Source organism: Hemitrygon akajei, chromosome 2, assembly GCF_048418815.1.
Source record: "Hemitrygon akajei chromosome 2, sHemAka1.3, whole genome shotgun sequence".
In the NCBI taxonomy this organism is placed as follows: Eukaryota; Metazoa; Chordata; class Chondrichthyes; order Myliobatiformes; family Dasyatidae; genus Hemitrygon; species Hemitrygon akajei.
The window spans coordinates 142,658,441-142,681,594 of NC_133125.1; the positions used below are offsets into that span (position 1 = coordinate 142,658,441).

General features: G+C 44.5%; 1 protein-coding gene across 1 annotated transcript in view; it reads left to right on the plus strand.

Moving 5' to 3' along the window:
* The window catches only part of itgbl1 (integrin, beta-like 1), a 182,334-nt gene that overhangs the window by 146,202 nt on the left and 12,978 nt on the right, over positions 1-23,154 (plus strand). Inside the window, exons 9-10 of the mRNA XM_073028825.1 lie at positions 3,507-3,653; positions 5,135-5,251. Of these exons, the coding sequence (XP_072884926.1) occupies positions 3,507-3,653; positions 5,135-5,251 (264 nt within the window). The remainder of the gene's footprint in view (positions 1-3,506; positions 3,654-5,134; positions 5,252-23,154) is intronic.

Genomic DNA, 23,154 nt, shown 5'->3' on the forward strand with positions numbered 1-23,154 from the left:
CTTCCACTCTCTGGCTTCTTCCATTGAGCCAATGTCTAATCCAATTTACTACCTCTCCATGTATACCTAGCCACTGAATCTTCCTAACTAACCTCCCATGTGGGACCTTGTCAAAGGCCTTACTGATGGGATGGTGAACACCCAGCACAGATGAGAGCTGGGATCAGAGGGGGGAAGAGGGTTGGTAGTGTCAGAGGAGAGGGGAGGGTTGGGGTGAAAAGAAGATGGAGTATCTGAAGACCCAAAAGCTGGCAGAGGAACCTGAGAGACACGGGATTACAGAGTGGTGGTGGGTTGCAGCGGGAGTGCATGAACTCCTAACCTGGAGGTGTTGTTGGTCAAGGGCAGAGTTGGAGTTGGCGGTTGTGCAATTGGCACTTGGAGGTTGTTGGAACCCATTTTGACGGCGGTGGAGTCCGGGTTTTGAATCTGCTTGGAATTGTTACACTGCGTTGGTGCTGCTTCCTGCACCCATGCTGAGCTTGTCGACTTCATCAACTTTGTCTCCAATTTCCACCCGCTCTCAAATTTACCTGCCCTCTTCTGACACCTCCCTCCCCTTCCTTGATCTCCATGTCTCTATCTGATGTCTATTACAAACCCACTGACTCTCTTTGTCTCTACCTCTGAGGCAGCTTATCCACTGGTGTCTATTATAGACCCACTGACTCTCACAGCTACGTGGACTATACTTCTTCCCACCCTGTTACTTGTAAAAATGCCAACCCCTTCTCTCTATTCCTCCAGCTCCACCGCATCTGCTCTCAGGATGAGGCTTTTCATTCCAGAATGAAGGAGATGTCCTCCATCTTCAAAGAAAGGGGCTTCCTTCCTCCATCATCAACGCTGCCCTCCACCACATCTCTTCCATTTTGCACATGTCTGCCCTTACCTCATCCTCCCACCACCCCACCAGGGATAGGGTTCCTCTTGTCCTCACCTACCACCCCACCAGCCTCCACATCCAGCACACAATTCTCCGTTACTTCCGCCATATCCAGTTGGATCCCAGCACCAAGCACAGCTTTCCTCCCCACAACTTTCTGCTTTTCACAGGGATCGCCCCCATGCAACTCCCATGTCCATTCATCCCTCCCCACTGATCTCCCTCCTGGCATTTATCCTTGCAAGTGGAACAAGTGCTACACCTGCCCCTACACCTCTTTCCTCACTAACATTTAGCATCCAGACCTTCCAGGTGAGGCAACATTCACCTGTGAGTTTGTTGGGGTCATCTACTGTATCTGGTGCTCTCGGTGTATATCGTTCAGACCCAACTTAGACTGGGAGACCGCTTCACCGAATACCTATGACCTATCCACCAGAAAAAGCTGTATCTCCCAGTGGCCACCCGTTTTAATTCTACCTCCCATTCCCATTCTGACAAGTCAGTCCTTGGCCTCCTCTATTGTCACAATGAGGCCACACTCAGGTTGGAGGAGCATCACTGTCTGGATAGCCTCCAACCTGATGGCATAAACATTGATTTCTCAAACTTCCAGTAATGACCCCCTTTTCACCATTCCCCCTTCCCTTTTCCCTCTCTCACCTTATCTCCTTACCTGCCCATCACTTCCCCCTGGTGCTCCTCCCCCTTTTCTTTCTTCCATGGTCTTCCATCCTCTCATATCAGATTCCCCCTTTCCCAACCCCGTACCTCTTTCACCAGTCAACCTCCCAGCTCTGTACTTCATCCTCTCCCCTCCCGGTTTCACCTCTCACCTTGTGTTCCTTCCTTCCTCCCTCCACCTTCGAACTCTGACTCCTCATCTTTTTTTCTCCAGTCCTGATGAAGGGTCTTGGCCCGAAACATCAGCTGTTTACTCTTTTCCATAGATGCTGCCTGGCCTGCTGAGTTCCTCCGGCATTTTTGTCTGTGTTGCTTGTACTTCCAGCATCTTCAGATATTCTCTTTTCTGTTGATAAACGATTAAGCCACTTTTCTGAAATCTGTGTCTCTCAAACGGTGAGGAAAAGGGGGAGATTGACCTTGACTGTGTAAATGAGTCTTTGGACTGCACACCTTTCCAGGGTTCTATATCTGAGGAAGTGACCTATTAGAAATAAAACCTTAAATACAGAAATTGTCCCTTCTCCCCCTCCCATTGGGCAGAAGATACAAAAATCTCCAGGCATGTGCTGCCAGGCTCAAGGACAGTCCCTATTGTTTTAACACTACTGAACTGTCTTCTTGTAGGATAAGTTCGATCCTTGACCTCACAATCTACTGTACCTCGTCGTGGCCTTGCATATTATTGTCTGCCTGCACTGCACCTTCTCTGTAACTGTAACACTTTATTCTGCACTCTGTTAGTGATTTCCTTTGTACTATTGCATGGATGGTGTGCAAAGTTTTTCATTGTAGCTCACATGTGACAATAATAAACCAGTTTTTCAGTTGCAGGAAGCACCTCAAGTGAGATGACCTATCAGCTCAATGAACAAGTTTGGTATTCCTATAGACGACAATAAACTATTATGTGATTGGTTGTAAGGTGAACCAACATGGCATATGCAATTGAAATTTGAGTCACCTTGATTGACTGCTGGCCTTTAACTGTAACCTTTGTACAAACATAATGGATAGATTTTTTTCATTGTCTAGTAGATCCAAAACCTCAGAATCAAAATCAGGCTTATTATCACTAATATATGTCATGAAATCTGTTGTTTTGTGACAGTGCAGGACATAAAAAAGCTACTATAATTTAAATATTGCAAAAGATTAATATCAAGACAGTGTTGATGAGTTCATGGACCCTTCAGAAATCCGAAGGCAGAGGGGACGAAGCTGTTCTTGAATAATTGAGTGTAGGTCTTCAGGCTCCTGTACCTTCTCCTCGATGGTTGTACCTTATAAAAGAACAGAGCATGCCTGGATGGCGAGGATCTGGAGTGATGGACGCTGCCCTCTTGAGGCTCTACTTCTTGAAGGTATCCTCGATGGTGGGGTGGTTTGTGCCTGCGATAGGGCTGGCTGAGTCCACAGCCTTTCAATACTTCTCTGCACCCTGTCATACTTCCTGACAGTGTCCACTGTTCAGGATTAATTGGACAAGTCAATTGCTATTGGAGGGCCCTGCACTATAACAGGATCCAGAAACGGCGAGGCAATTGAACTTATTGAAGCTGTTTATTGTCATTGATTAAACAAAACCAAAAGGTCCCTGATGGATACAACTACTGATTGTAGACATCCCTGATGATCTGTAAGTCAATAAAAAAAAACAATTTGAGGAACTTATTATATTGGAAATTTCTTAAATGTTACCATGTGGTAGGTTTAATGAGTGTGTTGTTTTGTAGTTAATGTACTCAATTGCAATTAAAGCTGCCACTGAGGAAGATTCTACACTGAAGACAGTCTTTGATTGTGTGTGTAGGATCACAGGGGCAGGTCTAATGGTAACTGTTATCTCCACACACATCTACAGGATGATAAACCTCCTCACCCCCTCCCCCTGCTGTCTCTGACAACTACTGATTTGGGCCCTGTCTTCTGACAGGGAATGGCATCTGCTCGTGTGGACGGTGTATTTGTGATGACGACTGGTTTGGGAAACACTGCGAACATCCCAGGGACTGCAGCATGTCGCAGGAAGAGAGCAGGAGTCTGTGTGAATCTCCTGAAGGGTTAATCTGCTCTGGAAAAGGTGAGTCGAGAATCATTTACCTCTTCCATGTCGCTATGATAGTTTCACGTGGCACGAGAGGCATTACAGCCCATTGTAGATCTTTGAAAGAACTTGAAATGTTGCTGCGCAGTCATTTCATAGGACATGTTTTACTGGGAAACTAGCCCCGAGCAACGTGTTCAAATCTCAGCCCAGCGGCTGTGGTAATTTCAATCAATCTGGAGCAATAGTATTGATGACCATGGGAGTACCAGCCTGTTATAAACCTCAACTGGTTTGCCATCATCCCTCAGGGAAGAAACATAATAACATAGAAATCTACTCACAATACAGGCCTTTCGGCCCACAAAGCTATGCCGACCATGAAACTTACTCTAGCAGCTGCCTAGAGTCCTCCTGCATAGCCCTCTATTCTTCTAAGCTCTGTGTAGCTATCTAAGAGTCTCTTAAAAGATCCTCTCTCTTTCTCCAGTCTGCTCTTTAACTGAAGTCTAGACTCCCAATAACAAGATCAACTCTTAGCTACCTTCTGAAATGGCCCAACAAAGTATTCAATGAGAGGGAAACAGGGGAGCTGGCTAACAAATCTTTTGGTTACCTACATCTAAATGAAGTGTTAAAAGCATCCCACTTCTTACTCTTCCCCCCATCACAGCCTGCCAAATTTGTTCTTTCTTTGAACGTATTTTTGCAGTTCTCTGTGGAAAGCTCCTGTTGAATCTGCTTCTGCTGCCTCTTCCGGCAGCAAGTTCCAAATCACGAGCAGTTCATCACCACCGGAAGGATGTGGCAGCAACAGAGAAGAGGTTTGCTAGGATGCTGCCCTGCATGGTTGGTGGTGGCTATCAGGAGAGATTGGACTGGCTGGGCTTGTTCTCACGAGCAAGTAGGATACTGAGGAGTGACCTTATAGGTGTTCATAAAATTATGGAGGGTGCAGACTCAACCTTTACTCCCCAGGGCAGGGGAGTCCAAAGGCAGAGGGCACAAGTTCAAGGTGAAAGGGGAGAAATTTAAAGGAGATCCAAGGAGAAGAGTCTGACACAAATGGTAGTAAATATCTGGAAAGACCTGCCAGAGGAGATGAGAGAGACAGGCACAGTTACATAATTTAAAAGGCATTTGGACAGGTTCTTGGATAGGAAGAAAGTAGATACAGGCCTAATACAGACAAGTGGGACACCATATATAGCACTGATAAGATGGGCTCAAGGGCCTCTGTTTCTGTGCTGTATTCTAACTTCCCTTGGAGCAAAGGAGGCTGAGAGATAATAGAGGTATAAAGTGGGTACCTCTGGGCGACCACCCTCCTGCCCCTCCACTTATTTTAAACCCTCTATTCTGTGTGACCCACTGCTGGTGAGGTGGAGGGAATCAGGGTCTCTGTAGGTGAAGGCTTTAATTGGATTTCACAACGTGACGGTGGCCGCAGTTAAAATGGGGAGGCTCGGGGTGCTGGTGTTGAATGTTACTGAGTGGATGATTTGAACCCTCCCCAGGTTCCTGTCACTGTGGCAAGTGTATGTGTGGCTCTCTCCAGCAATGGTATATCTCAGGCCAGTTCTGCGAGTGCGACGATCGGCTGTGCGATGAATATCAAGGCATCATTTGTACAGGTAATACCCTCCTCACTCCCTGAGCCAGACTGAGCTTCCTTTCCACAACTCTGCCAGGGAATAAAGAAAGGCTTAGTTTATTATTGTCATCCATACTAACATAAAGCTTGTCTTGCATACTGTTTACACAGAACAAATCATTACCCGGTGCTTTGAGCTAGAATGTGGTAAAACAATAACAATGCAGAATAACGTGTAAAAGCTTCTTAAAAAGATTAAAGCATTTTCTTCCTGAGAGTCACCACCCTCGGTGAGAAGAAAGCCCTATGCACCTCATTTTGACATTTGAGACTCTGGTGGAAACATCTCAGCATCTTCCCTGTCACTGTGTCTTGGTTATTTCAACATCACATTAGATTCATGGAACCCCACCATCCAAACTATGCTCTCTTCCCATTGCTGCCACTGGGAAGGTGGTATAGGAGCCTTAGGTCCCATACTATTAGGTTCAAGAACACCGGTTCCTGAGCCAGTGTGGATAACCTCAGTCACCTCATTATTGAAGCTATGGACTCACTTTGAAAGACTCCACAACTTGTATTCCCAGCATCATCTCTCCATCTTTGTATATCTTTGTTTTACTGTGAATGCCTGTAAGAAAAAGAACCTCAGGGTAGTATATGACAACATTGATAATTAAATTTACCTTGACCTTTTACCTTTTGAATTTTGATCTTCTAAACTCCAAAATATACAGACCAACTTCTTGAATTACAAAACCCTCTCACCACATTTTTAGAACTTTCATTTCCATAGTGCATTCCCTCTTCCTTTCCTGATGTCCATTAAGATTCAGGCGATGCAAGGTTTTGGGAAATGTCTTCCTGACACACAGAGAGACTGAATGGTGGAACTCCCTGGAGAAGCCCATGATGCTTACTCCATCAATAATTATAGACCTCAAGTTGATTGAATTTTGCTCTGGAGAAGGGTTTAAAATAATGCTTGGCCTCAGCAGTGACACAGAGAAGCTTTGACTTCAGTGAATGTGGAATGGGCTGGAGGAAACCCACTAACCCATTGCTCTCAGTGATGGACCGATTAAAATTAGGAGTGTACCGAGTATACTTGGAGAATGTGGAGACTTGGGGGAGTTGAAGGAAGGCTGTAGAGATAGGGAGGGGCTTCTCAGTCAGGAGACTGAAGATTGGTTGGAAGCCTTTAAATTAGTGTTCTGCTGAAGGATCTTTTTCCGAAAATGTTGACTCTGTTTCTCTTCCCACAGACGTTGTCTGATCTGTTGAGAGTTTCCAGCACTTTCTGGTTTTGTTTCAGATTTACAGCATCTGCAATTTTTATGATTTTCACAAAATTACCCATCTAGGAGGCTGGGTAAGTCGGCAGCCCTGGGACAAGTGGGAGCTTGATGTGGTGGAGCAGTCCTGAAATGGGCCTCAAAAGTTTGGATGAGATAAAGTTCATGGAAGATGGGATAGTGTGTACTGTGTCTCTCCTTGCAGGACAAGTGCAGTTCACCAGGTGATCCCTGGAACACACTCCCTGAATGGCCCTCTGCTCCTTAGGATGGTGAACCCAAGAACACAGGAAACAGGAGCAGGCGTAGGCCACTCAGCCTCTCAAGATTACTCTACCAATTAAAGGTTGGGTGCCATGATAATGTAGCCGTTAGCTAGTAAATAAATAAACAAGTAAACAAGAAAGTAAATAAATAAATGATCATGGTTGGCTTCAACTCCGTCTCTGTGCCAATTCACCATTGTCCTCTATCAAAGAGTCTGTCTCTCCTCTTTCAATCCCCCAATGATCCATTCTCCTCAACCCTCTGGGGCAGAGGATTCCAGGGAGTCACCACCCTCGGAGAGAAGAAATTCCTATGCCCCCCAGTTTTAAATGAAACCTCCCCTTACCTTTGTCTCTGAGACTTTCCCACCAGTGGAAACGTCTTGGCATCTCCCCTTAGCTATATTATGATCATGTCTGGTCCTTATAAACTACAGACCCAACTTCTTTAGTTGCTTGTGGTATGAACCTCTCTCACCACACAGTTATGATTCCGAATCTTCCTGCAATTATCCCAGTAAATCCTCTGGATTTCTTTATTTATTTAGCAATACGGCATGGAGTAGGTTCCTCTGGCCTTCTGAGCCACGCTGCCCCAGCAACCCCAGACAAACCGAATTAACCCTAACTTAATCATAACATGATTTTCAATGACTAATTAACCCACCGGTTATGTCTCTAGATGGTGGGGGGAAGCCAGAGGCACTGGAGAAAACCTGGAGGACGTACAGAGACTCCTTAACTCTCTGTAGCCCGCCTCCTCTCACTTTAAACCTGTACCGTCTAGCCTTAGACACTCCCACCACGGGGACAAATTCTTAATAGCCACCTCTTAGACTCCCTCTTCAGCCTCTTCTACTCCAGAAGAAATAAATCCAGTCCTTCGTTATAATGCCCAAATCCAGGCAGCGCCCTGGTGAATCTTAAGTGCCAGAGAATCTGCAGAATAACACAAAAAAATGGAGGAACTCTGCAGGTCAGGCAGCATCTGTGGAAATGAATAAACACTTGACGTTTCAGACCAAAATCCTTCATCAGGACACAGGTTCTGCAGATGGTGGTAGTCTAGATGAATAAACAGGTCCTAATAAAGGATCTTGCCCTGAAACATTAACTGTTTATTCCCCTCCATTGAGCTGCCTGACTTGCTGAGTTCCTCCAGCATTTTGTGTGTGTTATCCTGGATAATCTCTTCTGCCCCCTCACCAGCAGAGCCCCATCCTTCTTATTTATCTTTGGGCAAAGGCAGTTTATACAGATGCATCACAGAGAGCATCCTAACCAGATGCATCACAGCTTGGTAAGGCCACTGTTCTGCTAAAGACAGGAAGGAATTTCTGGGTTGTGGACACAGCCTAGCACATCATGGAAACTGGCCTTCCCTCCACAGGTTCCTTCTATGCTTCCCTGCATCCTTGGGAAAGTAGCTATCATAATCAAGGACCCTTATTACCTTGGACATTCCATCTTCTGCCCCCCTCCCCCATCCTATAGGGCAGAATATACTAAAGCTTGGGACTACGTACCACCAGGCTCAACAACAGATTCTATCCCACTGTTATCCAACTCTTGAACAGACTTCTCATATGCTAAATGATGAACTCTTGTTCTTCGAAACTAGCTCATCATGGCCCTTCATTTGTCTATCTGCACTATTCCTCCCCTCTAACTGTCTCATTAATCTCTGCATTCCAGCTTTATTTTTATTGCCTTGGGTAAGGCATGATCTACCTGGACGGCATGCAGACAAAAGCTTCTTGCTGTTTCTTGGTACACCAGGCAATAATAAACCAATCCAATCTGGTTTTCCCTGCACCTGCCTCCTCCCACATTCTCCCGACTCTCAGGGGAAAACGTTCCTCTCGTGTGTTGGGTTGGGTTTGTTGGTGACAGTCACAGGGTACTGGGTTCTCTTCATGCAGAAACAGTTCTAGTTGGATCCCAGAAAAGCTTTCATCATTCTAAAGATCATTAATAGTAAATGCTCTGATCTTTCTTTCTCAAGAGAATCAAGAGCCCAGCTTCACCAGTCTCTGAGAATCTCTCTCTCAGACCAGACATAATTGTTCCACGATGCCAACAATGCAAGGCTCCAATATTCCTGATGAGGGTGTCAGCCCAAAACGTTGACTGTTTACTCTTTTCTGTAGGTGCTGCCCAGCCTGCTGAGTTCCTCCAGCATTTTGTGTGTGTTGCACAGCTCCAGAGTTAATGTTTCTCCCTTGGATTACTTCTCCAGCCATGAGGTTATACAATTTGTAGTATTGTCACACACATTACTGAAATACTCCTTTACATGTACAGCCATAATAATTAGCAGATCAATTTTTGGCAGTCAGGATCACTCACTTGCACTTAATTGATCATCCTCTATTAATGAGGAACAGATTTGCTTTGCTATTGTTTGATAATTACTTCGGACTTTAGTTTCAGTGAACGTGAAGTGATTTTTCGAACATAAATTTTCCTTTTAATTTCCAAGTAATCTTCCTTTTAATCTTGGGAATTATAGACTAGTGAGCGGTGGGCAAACTATTGGAGAGGATTCTAGGGACAGAATTTATGAGCATTTGGTGAGTAATAGTCTGATCAGCATGGGCTTGTGAGGGGGAAGTTATGCCTCATGAGCTTGATTGAATTCTTTGAGGAAGTGATAAAACCAGTTGATGAAGGTAGAGCATTAGTCGAGGAATTGAGTTCAAGAGCCACACAGTAATGTTGCAGCTCTCATTTGGAGTAATGTGTTCCGTTCTAGTTGCCTCTTTATAGGAAGGATATGGAAGATTTGGAATAGGTGCAGAGGAGATTTATCAGAATGCTGCCTCGATGGGAGAACGTGCCTTATGAGGAAAGGTTCAGTGAGCTTGGGCTTTTCTCTTTGGGGCAAATGATTAGTGGTGGTTTGACTTGATAGAGGTGTAGATGGTAAAAAGTATAGGTAGATTGGACAGCTAGCGTTTTTTTCCCCAGGACTGATCTGGCTAATACAAGAGGACATAAGGTGATTGGGTGAAAGTATAGGGGGATATCAGAGATATCCTCCAATCACCTTAGAGTTATGAGTTTTTGTTGACACAGAGTGGTGAGTGGGTGGAACACACTACCAGGGGTGGTTGTAGGGGCAGTAATATTAGGGATTTTTAAGAGACTCTTGTATATGCACACGGATGAAAGAAAAATGGAGGGATATGTGGGAGGGAAAGGTTAGATTGATCTTGGACGTGACGGCTGGCACATCATGGGCCAAAAATAGATGAAAGAGAGATTAGATTTATTTGTCACATGTGCTTCGAAATGTCAAACCATACAGTGAAATGATTCATTTGCGAGGGCTGTGGGGAAGCCTACGAGTGTCACTGTGCTTCCGGTGTCAATGTAGCGTGCCAACAACTTACTAAATCCAATCCGTATGTCCTTAGAATGTGAGAGGAAATGGGAGCAGCCAACGAAAAGCAGCAACATGGTCATGGGCAGAACGTACAAACTCCTTATGGACAGCAACGAGAATTGAACTCTGTTCTTCAGCTGTCACTGTAAAGTGTTACACTAGTGGTTACACTACTCTACTGTGCTGTAGAGAGAGGCAGGTATGGAGGCAGGGGCCAGCAATTGGATGACACTCTGTAACGGTTTGGAATGGGGGAGGACATGCAGCCCTCAAGCCTGTACACTTTCCTATTGAGTGTTCGGGCAGGATGGAGGGGCTGAGTGAGCTACATTTGTCTCTATTGTCTTGAGTTTATAGCAGATCTCTACCATAACTCCATCTGTAGCTCTCAGTCCAAAATCGACTGAAGAACCAAACCTTTGGAATTTCCATGCTCTGCGGAAGACAGGGAGGTGCTACAACGGAAGTCAAAACTGGCAACGCATTACTGGCACCAGCCCATGCGCCATCAAGGACATGTATACAGAAAGGTGCTGGAAAAAGGCCAGTAACATCATGAACCCACCCACCTTGCTCATGGAGCGTTAATCCCACTTTCATCAGGGTGAGGCTATGTAGCATCCACGCCAGGACCACAGACTCAAAAAACTTACTTTCCCCAATCAGCACAGCTAGTCAACACCTCCACTAACCCTCCCCACCCCCCTCCTCCCACCACTACTTTATCATTTCCTATCACTTTACGTACAGACATTCTTGTGCCTAGTGACACTTTATGGACACATAATCAATCAGTGTATGTAAGCTATCACATGTATTTATATTTATCGTTTTACTTTAGTGTTGTGTTCTTTATCTTAATGTCAAGGTTGGAGGACTGTGTATGTGTGTGGGTGGTTGAGAGGAACGAGCGTTGTTTTGCTCTTGTTGATTATTGTGTTCTGTGTTGTGCTGCTGAGTATTGCAAGAATATTATGCTGGCGCTAGGATTTGTGGCTACACTTGCTGGCTGCTCCCAGGTTACCCTTGGCGTGTTGGTTGTTAACGCAACTGACACATTCCACTGCATGCTTCGATCTACGTGTGATAAATAAACTTGAACCTCAAGTCCTGAATCTTCAATCAGTCGTACAGGGTGATGGTGAGGCCACATCTGTAACACTGTGCAGTTCTGGTCCCCATGCCTAAGAAAAGACATGGTAGATTTGGAGGCAGTTCAAAGGAAGTTCGTCAGGGTAATTCCTAGGATGAGAGGGTTTTCCTGCCAAGAGAGGAAAGAGAGTCTGGATTTGTATTCGTGGAGGTTTAGAAGAATGATGATTTATCTCATGGAAGCATAGAAGTGAATTGATAGGGTAGATATTGGAAAATGTTCAGGAGTGGGAGAATTATGAACAAGAACAAACTGTTACAAAATAAGGGGCCAGTGATTTAAAACTGAGGCAGGTTGAAACATCTTCTCTCAAAGGCAGGTGAACCTTTGGAAGTCTCTGCTCCTGATGGTGGTGAAGGCTGAATCATTGAAGATGGAAATAGATAAAGATTTGAAAGACTGAGGAATTGAAAGTTATGGAAAACTGGCACAGACAAGGAATTGAGGCCAGCATGGATTAGCCATGATTATATTGAGTTGTGGGACATGATAGAGGGGCTGAGTGGCCTACACTTGCACCTGTTGACTTCTGTTCATAATAGATCTCTACCATAACTCGATCTATGGCCTTGATTCAGTAGCCCTCATTCCAAAAGTAACTGAAGAACTAGAGCTCTGGAATTTTCAGATGGCCCTTGACTCCACTGGGAGTTGTTCTTTTTGAGGGAGTGTATGGGGGTCCTGATTTCCACAGCCCAGCTTGCTGACATCCTCACTGATAACTGAGGTTTAGTTTTAAGAATCTGCTCCTGACCCCCTGCAACAGGGGTGGAGTGTCTCTCAATAATCCCTATTAATCATCTTCATGTGAGAGGTGATTGATAAGTTTGTGACCTAAGGTAGAAGATGAGTTGTTAACTTCAAACTTTCTGCATTCTCACTCAAAGAGTTGAACTGCACATGTATGTAATGAGAGCGTCTTGGACCTCCAGGTGGTCCACAGCCGGGGTGATTGATAAGTTCATAGCCTAAAGCAGAAGGAGATGAGTTATACAGCTCTCATTACATGCATGTGCAGTTCAACTCTTTGAGTGAAAATACAAAAAGTTTGAAGTTAATAACTCATCTCCTTCTACCTTAGGCCATGAACTTATCAATCACCCTGCTGTGGGCCACTTCTGAAGGTTCAAGACGCCGACTTCTACAAAGAAGGGATCCGTATGCTCCACGACCGCTGGACTAAGTGCGTAAATGTAGGAAAAATAAATGTGCTAGGTTTTCTAAAATCAGAAAAATCTAGAAGATGAGATTCTAGATTTCATTAAACTTCTACCTTAGGCCACAAACTTATCAATCACCCCTCTTATCTTCAGTGGTGCAATTCAATGCCACCACCCTCACATCTTATCCTGCTGCTCACCTACTCTTCATTAAGTGTGCAACCTTAACAAGTCATTTAGCCTTTTTAAGTTGACTTTGCTCTGGTGGTAAGAACAAAAGGTAACTCAGCAGGTAATCTGTGGAAAGAGAAGTAAGGTCTCTTAAATGTCCCTGCAACACACACAAAATGCTGGTGGAACGCAGCAGGCCAGGCAGCATCTATAGGGAGAAGCGCTGTCGATGTTTCGGGCCGAGACCCTTCGTCAGGATGCCTCGACCACCACCCCTAGCAGCACGTTCCACGCACCCACCACTCTCAGTGCATCTCTGTACCCCATACCTTCCTCCAATCACTTTAAAATTATTCCCTCTTGTGTTTGCCATTCTGTGTTAACTCAATGTTGAATTAAACTAATTCCTTCTGCCTGCACTTAATCCATATCCCTCTCTCCCCTGCATATTTATGTGTCTACTGCCTCCTGAACACCATTATTGTATCTGTCTCTAGTTGCACCCACCACCCTCAGTGCAAAAATAAAATATATCTTTTAAACTTTGTCCCTCTCACCTCTAGCACTTGACATTTCTACCCACTGAATTAGTATGTGGTTACATATGAACCACAGCTATGCAAAGTTGGGAATCTGTAGAACTGGGCATTGTTCTCTCATTCGCCCACTAATCTTTATTTGCAGCAGTCATCTTCAATGTTACAAAATATAATTACTTGGCACAGTCTCCAAAGATAGCAATAACCCACCAAGATAATACTTTCTCTCGGAGTTGGCCGACACACAGCTCAATCGCTTCACAATCTATTTCTTTTATTAGTAGCTCTTTAGCATATTATTCGTTTCCCTGTTATTGTGGCAGAACAAGGCTAGATAAACTGGATTTCCTTCTAATTCTTAGCGCTGATTTTGTTGTGGAGAGCAACGTTTCCTCTAAATTGCAGTGGCCAGGGTGTGCAAAAACCTTGTGCTGTGCAGCTTTTTGCCCAGTGACAACAACATGTACACACTAAATTTTTTAGTGGAAGTGAACCTGAAGCTATTCTAAGGATAATAAGCTGCCAAGTCCAGTTTGTTGTTCGTGGCTTAAAAGGAATAGAATAATACACAGTAAAGAAATTCACTTACCTGAGATGCAACAGCCTGGGACTTTTTGACAGAAAAATGGCATATCCCGGCATCAAAAAAAAATCCTGGGCTGCAGGCTGTGTGATTTCCACACCCCTGCACAGTGAGAGCTGAGAACGTGCAAGGCTTGCTACTAGCTGCAGACAGATACACTATAAGAAGTGAAAGTAGATTAGGTGATGAAATCTGGTTAATATGTTGAAACTTGAAATATGACTTTAATATGTTAAAATATACTTAACATGCCAATGAGGTAGAGGGTGACGACCTTTTGTGCGCAGTTTAAATTCCTTTGTGCCCGAGTTGTAAAAGATGTGTGCACACGCACACCTTAGAGGGAGCATTGGTTGGGAGGGTGTTTGCCTTAGTGTGGGTATAGAACACAGAACGTAGAACACTACAGTATAGTACTGACCCATTCAGTCCATGTTATTGTATCGATCTATGTATATAAACTGACTCCATGATCAATCTAATCCTTCCCTCCTACATGGCCCTACAGCCACCATTGTTCTTAGATCCATATATTTACCTATGAGTCTTTTAAATGTCCCCTTTGTAGCAACCTCTACCACCATTCCCAGCAATGTATTCCAGGCACCCAACACTCTTTATGCTGGAGGAACTTACCAGGTCAGGCAGCATCTATGGAGGTCAATGAACAGTCAGAATTTCAAGCCAAAACCCTTCATCAGGACTTCATTAGTCCTGATGATGGGTCTTGGTCTGAAACACTGACGGTTTATTCCCCTCCATAGATGTTGCCTGACCCACTGAGTTTATAATTGACTTGAATTGACTTTATTTCTTACATCTTTCATATACAGGAGGAGTAAAAATCTTTACGTTACATCTCTGTCTAAGTGTGCAATCTTCAGTTTATAGCAATTTCTAATAAACGGTATGTACAACAGGACAGTCATTGTAACATAGAAATACCATTGTATCAGCATGAATTAATTATCTGATGGCCTGATAGAAGAAGCTGTCCCGGAGCCTGTTGGTCCTGGCTTTAATGCTGCAGTACCATTTCCTGGATGGTAGCAGCCGGAACAGTTTGTGGTTGGTGTGACTCGGGTCCCCAATGATCCTTCGGGCCCTTTTTACACACCTGTCTTTGTCAATGTCCTGAATAGTGGGAAGTTCACATCTTCAGATGCTCTGGGCTGTCCACACTACTCTCTGCAGAGTCCTGCGATTGAGGGAAGTACAGTTCCCATACCAGTCAGTGATACAGTCAGTCAGGATGCTCTCAGTTGTGCCCCTGTAGAAAGTTCTTAGGATTTGGGGGGCCCATAGCAAACTTCTTCAACTGTCTGAGGAGAAAGAGGCGCTGGTGTGCCTTTTTCACCACACAGCCAGTATGTACAGACCACATGAGATCCTTGGTGATGTGGATGCTGAGGAACTTAAAGTTGTTCACCCTTTCAACCCCAGATCAATTGATGTCAATAGGAGTTAGCCTGTCTCCATTCTTTCTGTAGTCCACAACCAGCTCCTTTGTTTTTGCATCATTGAGGGAGAGGTTGTTTTCTTGACATCACTGTGTAAGGGTGATGACTTCTCTGTAGGCTGCCGCGTTATTGTTTGAGATTAGGCCAATCAGTGCAGAGTTGTCAGCAAATTTAGTTAGCAAATTGGAGCTGTGGATGGCGACACAGTCATGGGTATACAGAGAGTAGAGGAGGGGACATAGGACACAGCCTTGAAGTTCTCCTGTGTTGAGAGTCAGAGGTGTGGAGGTGAGGGAGCCCACTCTTACCATCTGCCAGTGATCTGACAGGAAGTCCAGGATCCAGCTGCACTAGGCAGGGTGAAGGCCGAGGTCTCTGAGCTTCTTGTCGAGCCTGGAGGGAATTATGGAGTTGAATGCTGAACTGTAGTCCAAGAACAGCATTCTCACATAAGCATCCTTCTTCTCCAGATGTGTAAGGACAGTGCGTAGATCTGTGGCTATTGCGTCATCTGTCGATCAGAATTGTAGGCGAATTGTAGGAGGTCCAGTGTGGGTGGTAGCATGCTGCATATGTAGTCCTTGACCAGCCTCTCAAAGTCTCGCCAGCAATTGTGTGGGTTGCTGAAGATTTTTAGCATATGCAGAATCTCTTGTGTTTATGACCGCTACTCTTTGACATCTCCCTTAAACTTTCCTCCCCTCACCCTAAACAAACATCCTCTAGTATCATCTAGTGATCATTTTCCAATGTTCTGTAGATTCAGGATCAGTTCCCGAGGATTGGAGGGTAGCTAATGTTATCCCACTTTTTTAAGAAAGGAGGGAGAGAGAAAACAGAGAACTATAGACCAGTTAGCCTGACATCAGAGGTGGGGAAGATGCTGGAGTCAATTATAAAAGATGAAATAGCGGCACATTTGGATAGCAGTAACAGGATCGGTCCGAGTCAGCATGGATTTACGAAGGGGAAATCATGCTTGACTAACCTTCTAGAATTTTTTGAGGATGTAACTATGAAAATGGACAAGGGAGAACCAGTGGATGTAGTGTACCTGGACTTTCAGAAAGCCTTTGATAAGGTCTCACATAGGAGATTAGTGGGCAAAATTAGAGCACATGGTATCGGGGGTAGGGTACTAACATGGATAGAAAATTGGTTGGTAGACAGGAAACAAAGAGTGGGGATTAATGGGTCCTTTTCAGAATGGCAGGCAGTGACTAGTGGGGTACTGCTAGGCTCGGTGCTGGGACCACAGCTATTTACAATATACATTCATGATTTAGATTAAGGGATTAAAAGTAACATTAGCAAATTTGCAGATGACACAAAGCTGGGTGGCAATGTGAAATATGAGGAGGATGTTAGGAGAATGAGGGTGACTTGGACAGATTGAGTGAGTGGGCAGGTGCATGGCAGATGCAGTTTAATGTGGATAAATGTGAGGTTATCCACTTTGGTGGCAAGAACAGGAAGGCAGATTACTATCTGAATGGTGTCAAGTTAGGAAAAGGGGAAGTACAACGAGATCTAGGTGTCCTTGTTCATCAGTCACTGAAAGTAAGCATGCAGGTACAGCAGGCAGTGAAGAAAGCTAATGGCATGTTGGCCTTCATAACAAAGGGAGTTGAGTATAGGAGCAAAGAGGCCCTTCTGCAAGGCCCTGGCGAGACCACACCTGGAGTATTGTGTTCAGTTTTGGTCTCCAAATTTGAGGAAGGACATTCTTGCTATAAAGGGAGTGCAGCGTAGGTTCACGAGGTTGATTCCTGGGATGGCAGGACTGTCATTTGTTGAAAGATTGGAACGACTGGGTTTGTATACACTGGAATTTAGAAGGATGAGAGGGGATCTGATTGAAACATATAAGATTATTAAGGGATTGGACACGCTAGAGGCAGGACACATGTTCCTGCTGATGGGGGAGTCCAGAACTAGAGGCCACAGTTTAAGAATAAGGGGCAGGCCATTTAGAATGGAGTTGACGAAAAACTTTTTCACCCAGAGAGTTGTGGATCTATGGAATGCTCTGCCTCAGAAGGCAGTGGAGGTCAATTCTCTGGCTGCTTTTAAGAAAGAGTTAGATAGAGCTCTTAAAGATAGCGGAGTCAAGGGATATGAGGAGAAGGCAGGAACGGGGTACTGATTGTGGATGATCAGCCATGATCACATTGAATGGCTGTGCTGGCTCGAAGGGCTGAATGGCCTACTCCTGCACCTACTGTCTATTGTATCTTGAACAAGGTGGAATTGTTTTAGAATAAGTCGGTGCCCATGTCAGGTAGAGATTGTCAGGTTCTTTAGTACTGGTAAGATAAGGTTCTTATAAGATTAGCTTTATTTGTCACATGTAATCAAAACATGGAGTTAAATGTGTCAATTGCGTCAAATGAAATCAGTATGGATTGTGCTGGGCACCAACGCAGAATGCCTGCAACTCACTAACCCTAACTGTAAGTCTTTGGACTGTGGGAGGAAACGAGAGCACCCTGAGGAAACCCACACAATCATGGGGAGAACGTACAAACTCCTTACAGACAGTGGTGGGAACTGAACCTCGGTCACTGATCGCTGTAAGGCCATTGCACTGTTACACTATGGTGAATCTTCGGTATTCTCTACCTATGGAGGTGGAGACATTGAATGTTTTCAAGGGAGAATTGAAAGATGGGTGAGTTGAGGGCTATGGGAAAGTGATCTCACCAGCCATGAGTTTTTACAGGAGGCAGAAGCACTTGCTTTGTCCTTCCCTCCTTACATTAGAAGTCAGCGGACAGAAAAATTAATCCATCTATCATTACTCACAAAGTTTTAAATCTTCCTGGGTCTCAGTGTTTCCTTTGGCTACAGCCAAGGGCTCCAAGTCAGGAATACGTTTAGCATCACTCTTCTGAAAATAATAACATTTGGATGTGAGGCTTTACCAATCAATTATCAACAATCGAACAGACTATTTTGTCAGATACCAAGTATCAAATCAATGCATTGCCGCAAATGATTTTTGTACTGGAAGTGCCAAGGGCTGCAAATGGACTCCAGTGAAGGGTTGCAAATCCAATTTTAAATTGCCTTACTGGTTGATAGCCTCTGAAATATCAAACTACTAAAAATTGTCGCCTGAAATGAGAATCGGTGAATCTAGGAGATCAACATTGTAGGAAATGTATTCTGAAGTGAGGTTGTTGCTCCGAGACATTAACTCTGCCTTTCTCTCTCTCTCTCTCCGCTGATGCTGACTGTTTCCATTCTCTGCCTTTACTAAGTTACCCTTACAGCTATGCTATTGTGCCTTTATTTGGGGTGGCGCGGTAGTGTAACGCTATCATAACACCAGTGGCTCAGGTTCATTTCCTGCCATTGTGTGTGAGGAGCTTTTACGTTCTACCCATGGCTGCATGGGTTCCTTCTGCATGCTCCGTCTTCCTCCCACATTCCAGAGTCATACGGGTCACGTGGGTGCAATTGGGCGGTGTGGGCTTGCTTTGCCAGAAGAGCCTATTACGCAGAGGACACAGCCTACGAATAGAGGGGCTCCCTTTTAGACCGGAAACAAGGAGGAACTTTTTCAGTCAGCGAGTCGTGAATCTGTGGAATTCTTTGCCACAGGCAACTGCGGAGGCCAAGTCTTATACTGTATGTATTTGAGGAGAACTTGCTAGATTTTGTATTGTTCGGGGCATGAAGGGATATAGGAAGAAGGCCAGAGATTGGGGCTGAGAGGAAAGTTGGATCGGCCATGATGAAATGATGGAGTGGACTGGATCAGCCAAATGGCCTAATCTGCTCCTATATCTTATGGTTACCGTGCTGTATCTCTAAGTAAATAAATGAGTGGCCACTTTTCTCCCCATCCCTACTTTGCCAACACCTGGATTATCAGCATGAAACTGCATTGTGGTAAAACGCTGGAGCTTGCTGGGAGATGTCAGCAGTGGTGTGCTCGTCAAGTGTTTATGGCCGTCCATGAAGGAGCGGAAATGTGGAACTTGCACATGGAAATAGAAGTCCCCAGCTGTTTGGAAAAGCTGGGCATTCAAAGATCCTGGTAGCAGAACAGAAACCATGGCGCATTTTCTCAGCATTCTCACTGGGGAATCAGCTGCTGGGCTTATACTGTGTTAGGGCAGTTGTTGAAAGAAAGCACCCTCTCATCTTAATGCAGGGAACTATCAACTTTCTTTAAGTATCTTTTTAAATTATTTTAAGTGATTCAATGTTTAAATTGTTTTTCTTTCAATGATTACTTTTTAAAATTTTATAACTTTTGGATATTAGCAATAGTTTGAAAAATGTGAAATCTTTGGCAGTTTTGACGGCTGGCAAAGCTGCTGGGCATGGCTTTTGCTGACTGTAGAACTTTCTCTGATCCATCCACCCACCATCATGATGTCACATCCTCACCATGTAGGATATGGCCAGGAAACCAACAAACTGTTTGTCATTTTTCTATATAACAGCAGCAACCAGCTTGTGTTCAGAGTTGGCAGTAAGTTCCTGACCATTGAACTTTTTGGAAAAAGTCTGGATACAGAATTGTGTTTCTAAATTACTTCTAACAAGAGTAGGATGTTCTAGAGTTATTAGCAGCCAATGTAGAGGTGTAATGTGGGTCATGTGAAAGTCTATTTGTGCACAGTAAGCTTCCATAAGCAGCAATATGGCTTGATGGAGTCAGCAGAGACTAAAGATGCTAGAATCTGGAGGAACTCAGTGAGCCAGCCAGCATCTGTGGAAGGAAAGGCACAGACAGCTTTTCACGAAGATGAAGAGTAGATAGCCAGTATAAAGACATGGGGGAAGGGGTGGAGTAAGAGCTGGCGGGTGATAGGTAGATCCTGGTGAGGATGGGTGATAGGCAGATGGAGGCGAGGAAAATGGAAATTGCAAAAGAAGCTGGGGAGTGATAGTTGGAGGGCTGCAGATGGGGGAATCTGATAGGAGAGGAAGGTGAAGTGAGGAATCAAGAGAGGGAGGTGGGGAGGGTCAAGTGGGCCTAGTGGGAGGGGGTCTGAGGGTGATGTGAGTGGAGGAGGGGAGAGACAGGATGATGGGGTGAGGTTTGGTGTAAGAGGAACTGAGCACATCAGAAAGAGAAAGATAAGAGACAGAGGAGAAGGAGTTTCACAGAAGATGGAGAATTCAGCATTCGTGTGATTGGGTTGTGGACTCCTCAGGAGAATGTGAGGTCCTGTTTATCCAGTGTGCACTTCGCCTCACCCCGGTAGTGGAGGAGGCTGAGGATAGACAAGCTGGTGTGAGGATGGGATTTAAAATGACTGGCAACCAGGAGGTCCAGATAGTCATGGAAGATGGAGGGAAGGTGTTTGGTGAAGGGATCTGAACTTCTTCCAACTAACGTAGGGGAAACCACATTGAGAGCATATGGCTCAATAATCCATTTCCCAGAAATTCTGGATGAGGGATGAGCGTTGGCCAAAGAGACGAGAGATATATGGGTGCCATTGTCCAACATGCCTACTATAGGTTACTTATAACAATCTAGAGAGTGGGTGCAGTGTGGGTAAGAGGAGACAGGGTGAGAAAGAGAGAAATGAGTTCCTGTCAGATTGTTGCTGGAATATTGAGCAAGCAATGTATTGAAACCCCAGAGGATTCATTTCCAACATGGTGGAAAATATTAAGTATAGAGCCACAGAACACTACAGCACCAACACAGACCCTTCAGACCAACCACATCATATGAAGGCACAGCCATCTAGTCCCAATTTCTTGCATTTGTCCCATATCCCTCCAGACTCTCCTCTCCGTCAACCCATCCAAGTGCTTGTTAAATAATACTATTGTACCTGCCTCAACCACTCTTTCTGGCAGTTCGTCCCGTACACTCACCATCCTGTCTGTGAAAAAGATGCCCCCCAGTCCCTTCCCAATCATTTCCCTCTCAACCCATGCCCCTACTTTTGGATTTCCCTACTCTGGGGGAAAGACTGTTATCTATGCCTTTCATAATTTAAAACACTTCTATAATGCTGCCCCTCATTTTCCTATGTTCCATAGAAAGACTTTTCCCTGTAACTCAAGTCTTCTGGTCCAGGCAACATCATAGTAAATCTTCTCTGCACACTTTCCAGTTTAACCATGTCCTTCCTATAACAGAGTGACCAAACCTGTAGGTAGTACTCCAAGTGTAGCCTCACCACCGACTTTTACAACTGCAACATAATATCCCAACTCCTATACACAGGGCCCTGACTGATGAAGGCCAACGTGTTAAGCACCATCTTCATTGCCCTAAACCTAAGAGATCCTGCAGATGCTGGAAATCTTGAGCAACGCCCACAAAATGATTGAGGAACTCAACAAGTCAGGCAGCATCCATGGAGGGGAATAAACAGTTGACGCTTTGGGCCAAGATCCTTCATCAGGAATCTAGACCCAGTGAAGGGTCTCAGCCTGAAACCGACTGTTTATCACCTCCATAGATACTGCCTGACTTGCTGAATTCCTTCAGCATTTTGTGTGTGTTCTTCACCACCCCATCTACTTGTGATGCCGCTTTCAATGAACATTGCACTCGTGTCCGTCATCAGTGCAAGTTAGCAGAGGATAGTTTGATACATTTTCAAATGGACCAACACCACAGAATGGCACTTTGCTAGTTGTGAGTAATTGGCCTGTGTTCTCCCTTCTCGCTGTGTGGTAATCCATGATGACATTTCCTCTGATGTCGCAGTCCGATGCTTAAACCAAAATTCCCAGGCAAACTTGGCAGCAGTGGTCAAAATGTTAAAGCAGCATTATTCAGGTCTAACGGGCACCAAGGATCAAGGCTCTGGGGAGGGCAGATTAAAAAAAAAGGAAATCAGATATCAGACATTTAAACAATTGAGCAATTGCAAAGTTTTCCCAGTTTTTAATGGAATTAATTCCAAGACTGCAATAATACATTAAAAGATGTAGAAAGATATGTATCTGTTCCACAGAGCTGAAATAAGCAGCTTGATTCAAGTCAGAAATATGCACGTACTGTATGTGGCCCCATTCAAAGTAAGTGCAAGGGCAGGAAGCCCAAGTTCTCTTGTTTTCTACTGTGCTGGCTGTGCTTCAGTGGACAGCACTCTGGAGTCCCGAATCAGGTTTGATATCACTGACATATGTTGTGAAATCCATTGTTTTGCAACAGAAGTACATTGCAATATATATATATAAATGCTTTAAATTACAATAAGAAATATATTAAAAAATACAATTATTTGTGCAAAAATTGTTTCATTGTCCATTCACAAATCCGGTGGCAGAAGGGAAGATGCTGTTCCTAAAACATTGACTGTGTGTTTTAAGCTCCTGTACCCCCTCCCTGGTGGTAGTAATAAGAAGGGAGCACATTATGGGTGATGGGGGTCCTTAATGATGGATGGCATCTTTCTGAGGCTTCGTTTATAAAGATATCTTCAATGCTGGGAAGGCTAGTGCCCATGATGGAGCTGGCTGCAGTTATCTAAAGGTTATAGTTCCAAGGCTCTAACCAGAGACATACATCTAAACTGATGATCGAATGCTGGAGGCTACACTGTCAGAGGCATGAGATATTGCACTGCGCACCCAGCTGCGCACATTAGAAGCTGCATTTCCTCAGTTAGATCTTATCTGGTGTAGCATCCATTGCCATGGCCTAAAATTCTGAAAGTGCAAATGTATCTTCAATTTTGATTGAAGGGGTTCAGACTGAAGAGAGAACAAGTGTTTGGCAGATGTTGAGGGAGATCAGGAGCAAGTCAAAAGACTAGCCTCCAACCTGATGGCATGAATATCGATTTCTCTAACCTCTGGTAATATTTCTCCTCACCGTTCTTCTTCTTCCATTCCCCGCTCTGCCCCCACTCTTACCTCTTTTATTCACCTGCCTATTACCTTCTCCAGTGCTCCTCTTCCTTCCCTTTCCTCCTTGGTCAACTCTTCTCTCCTAT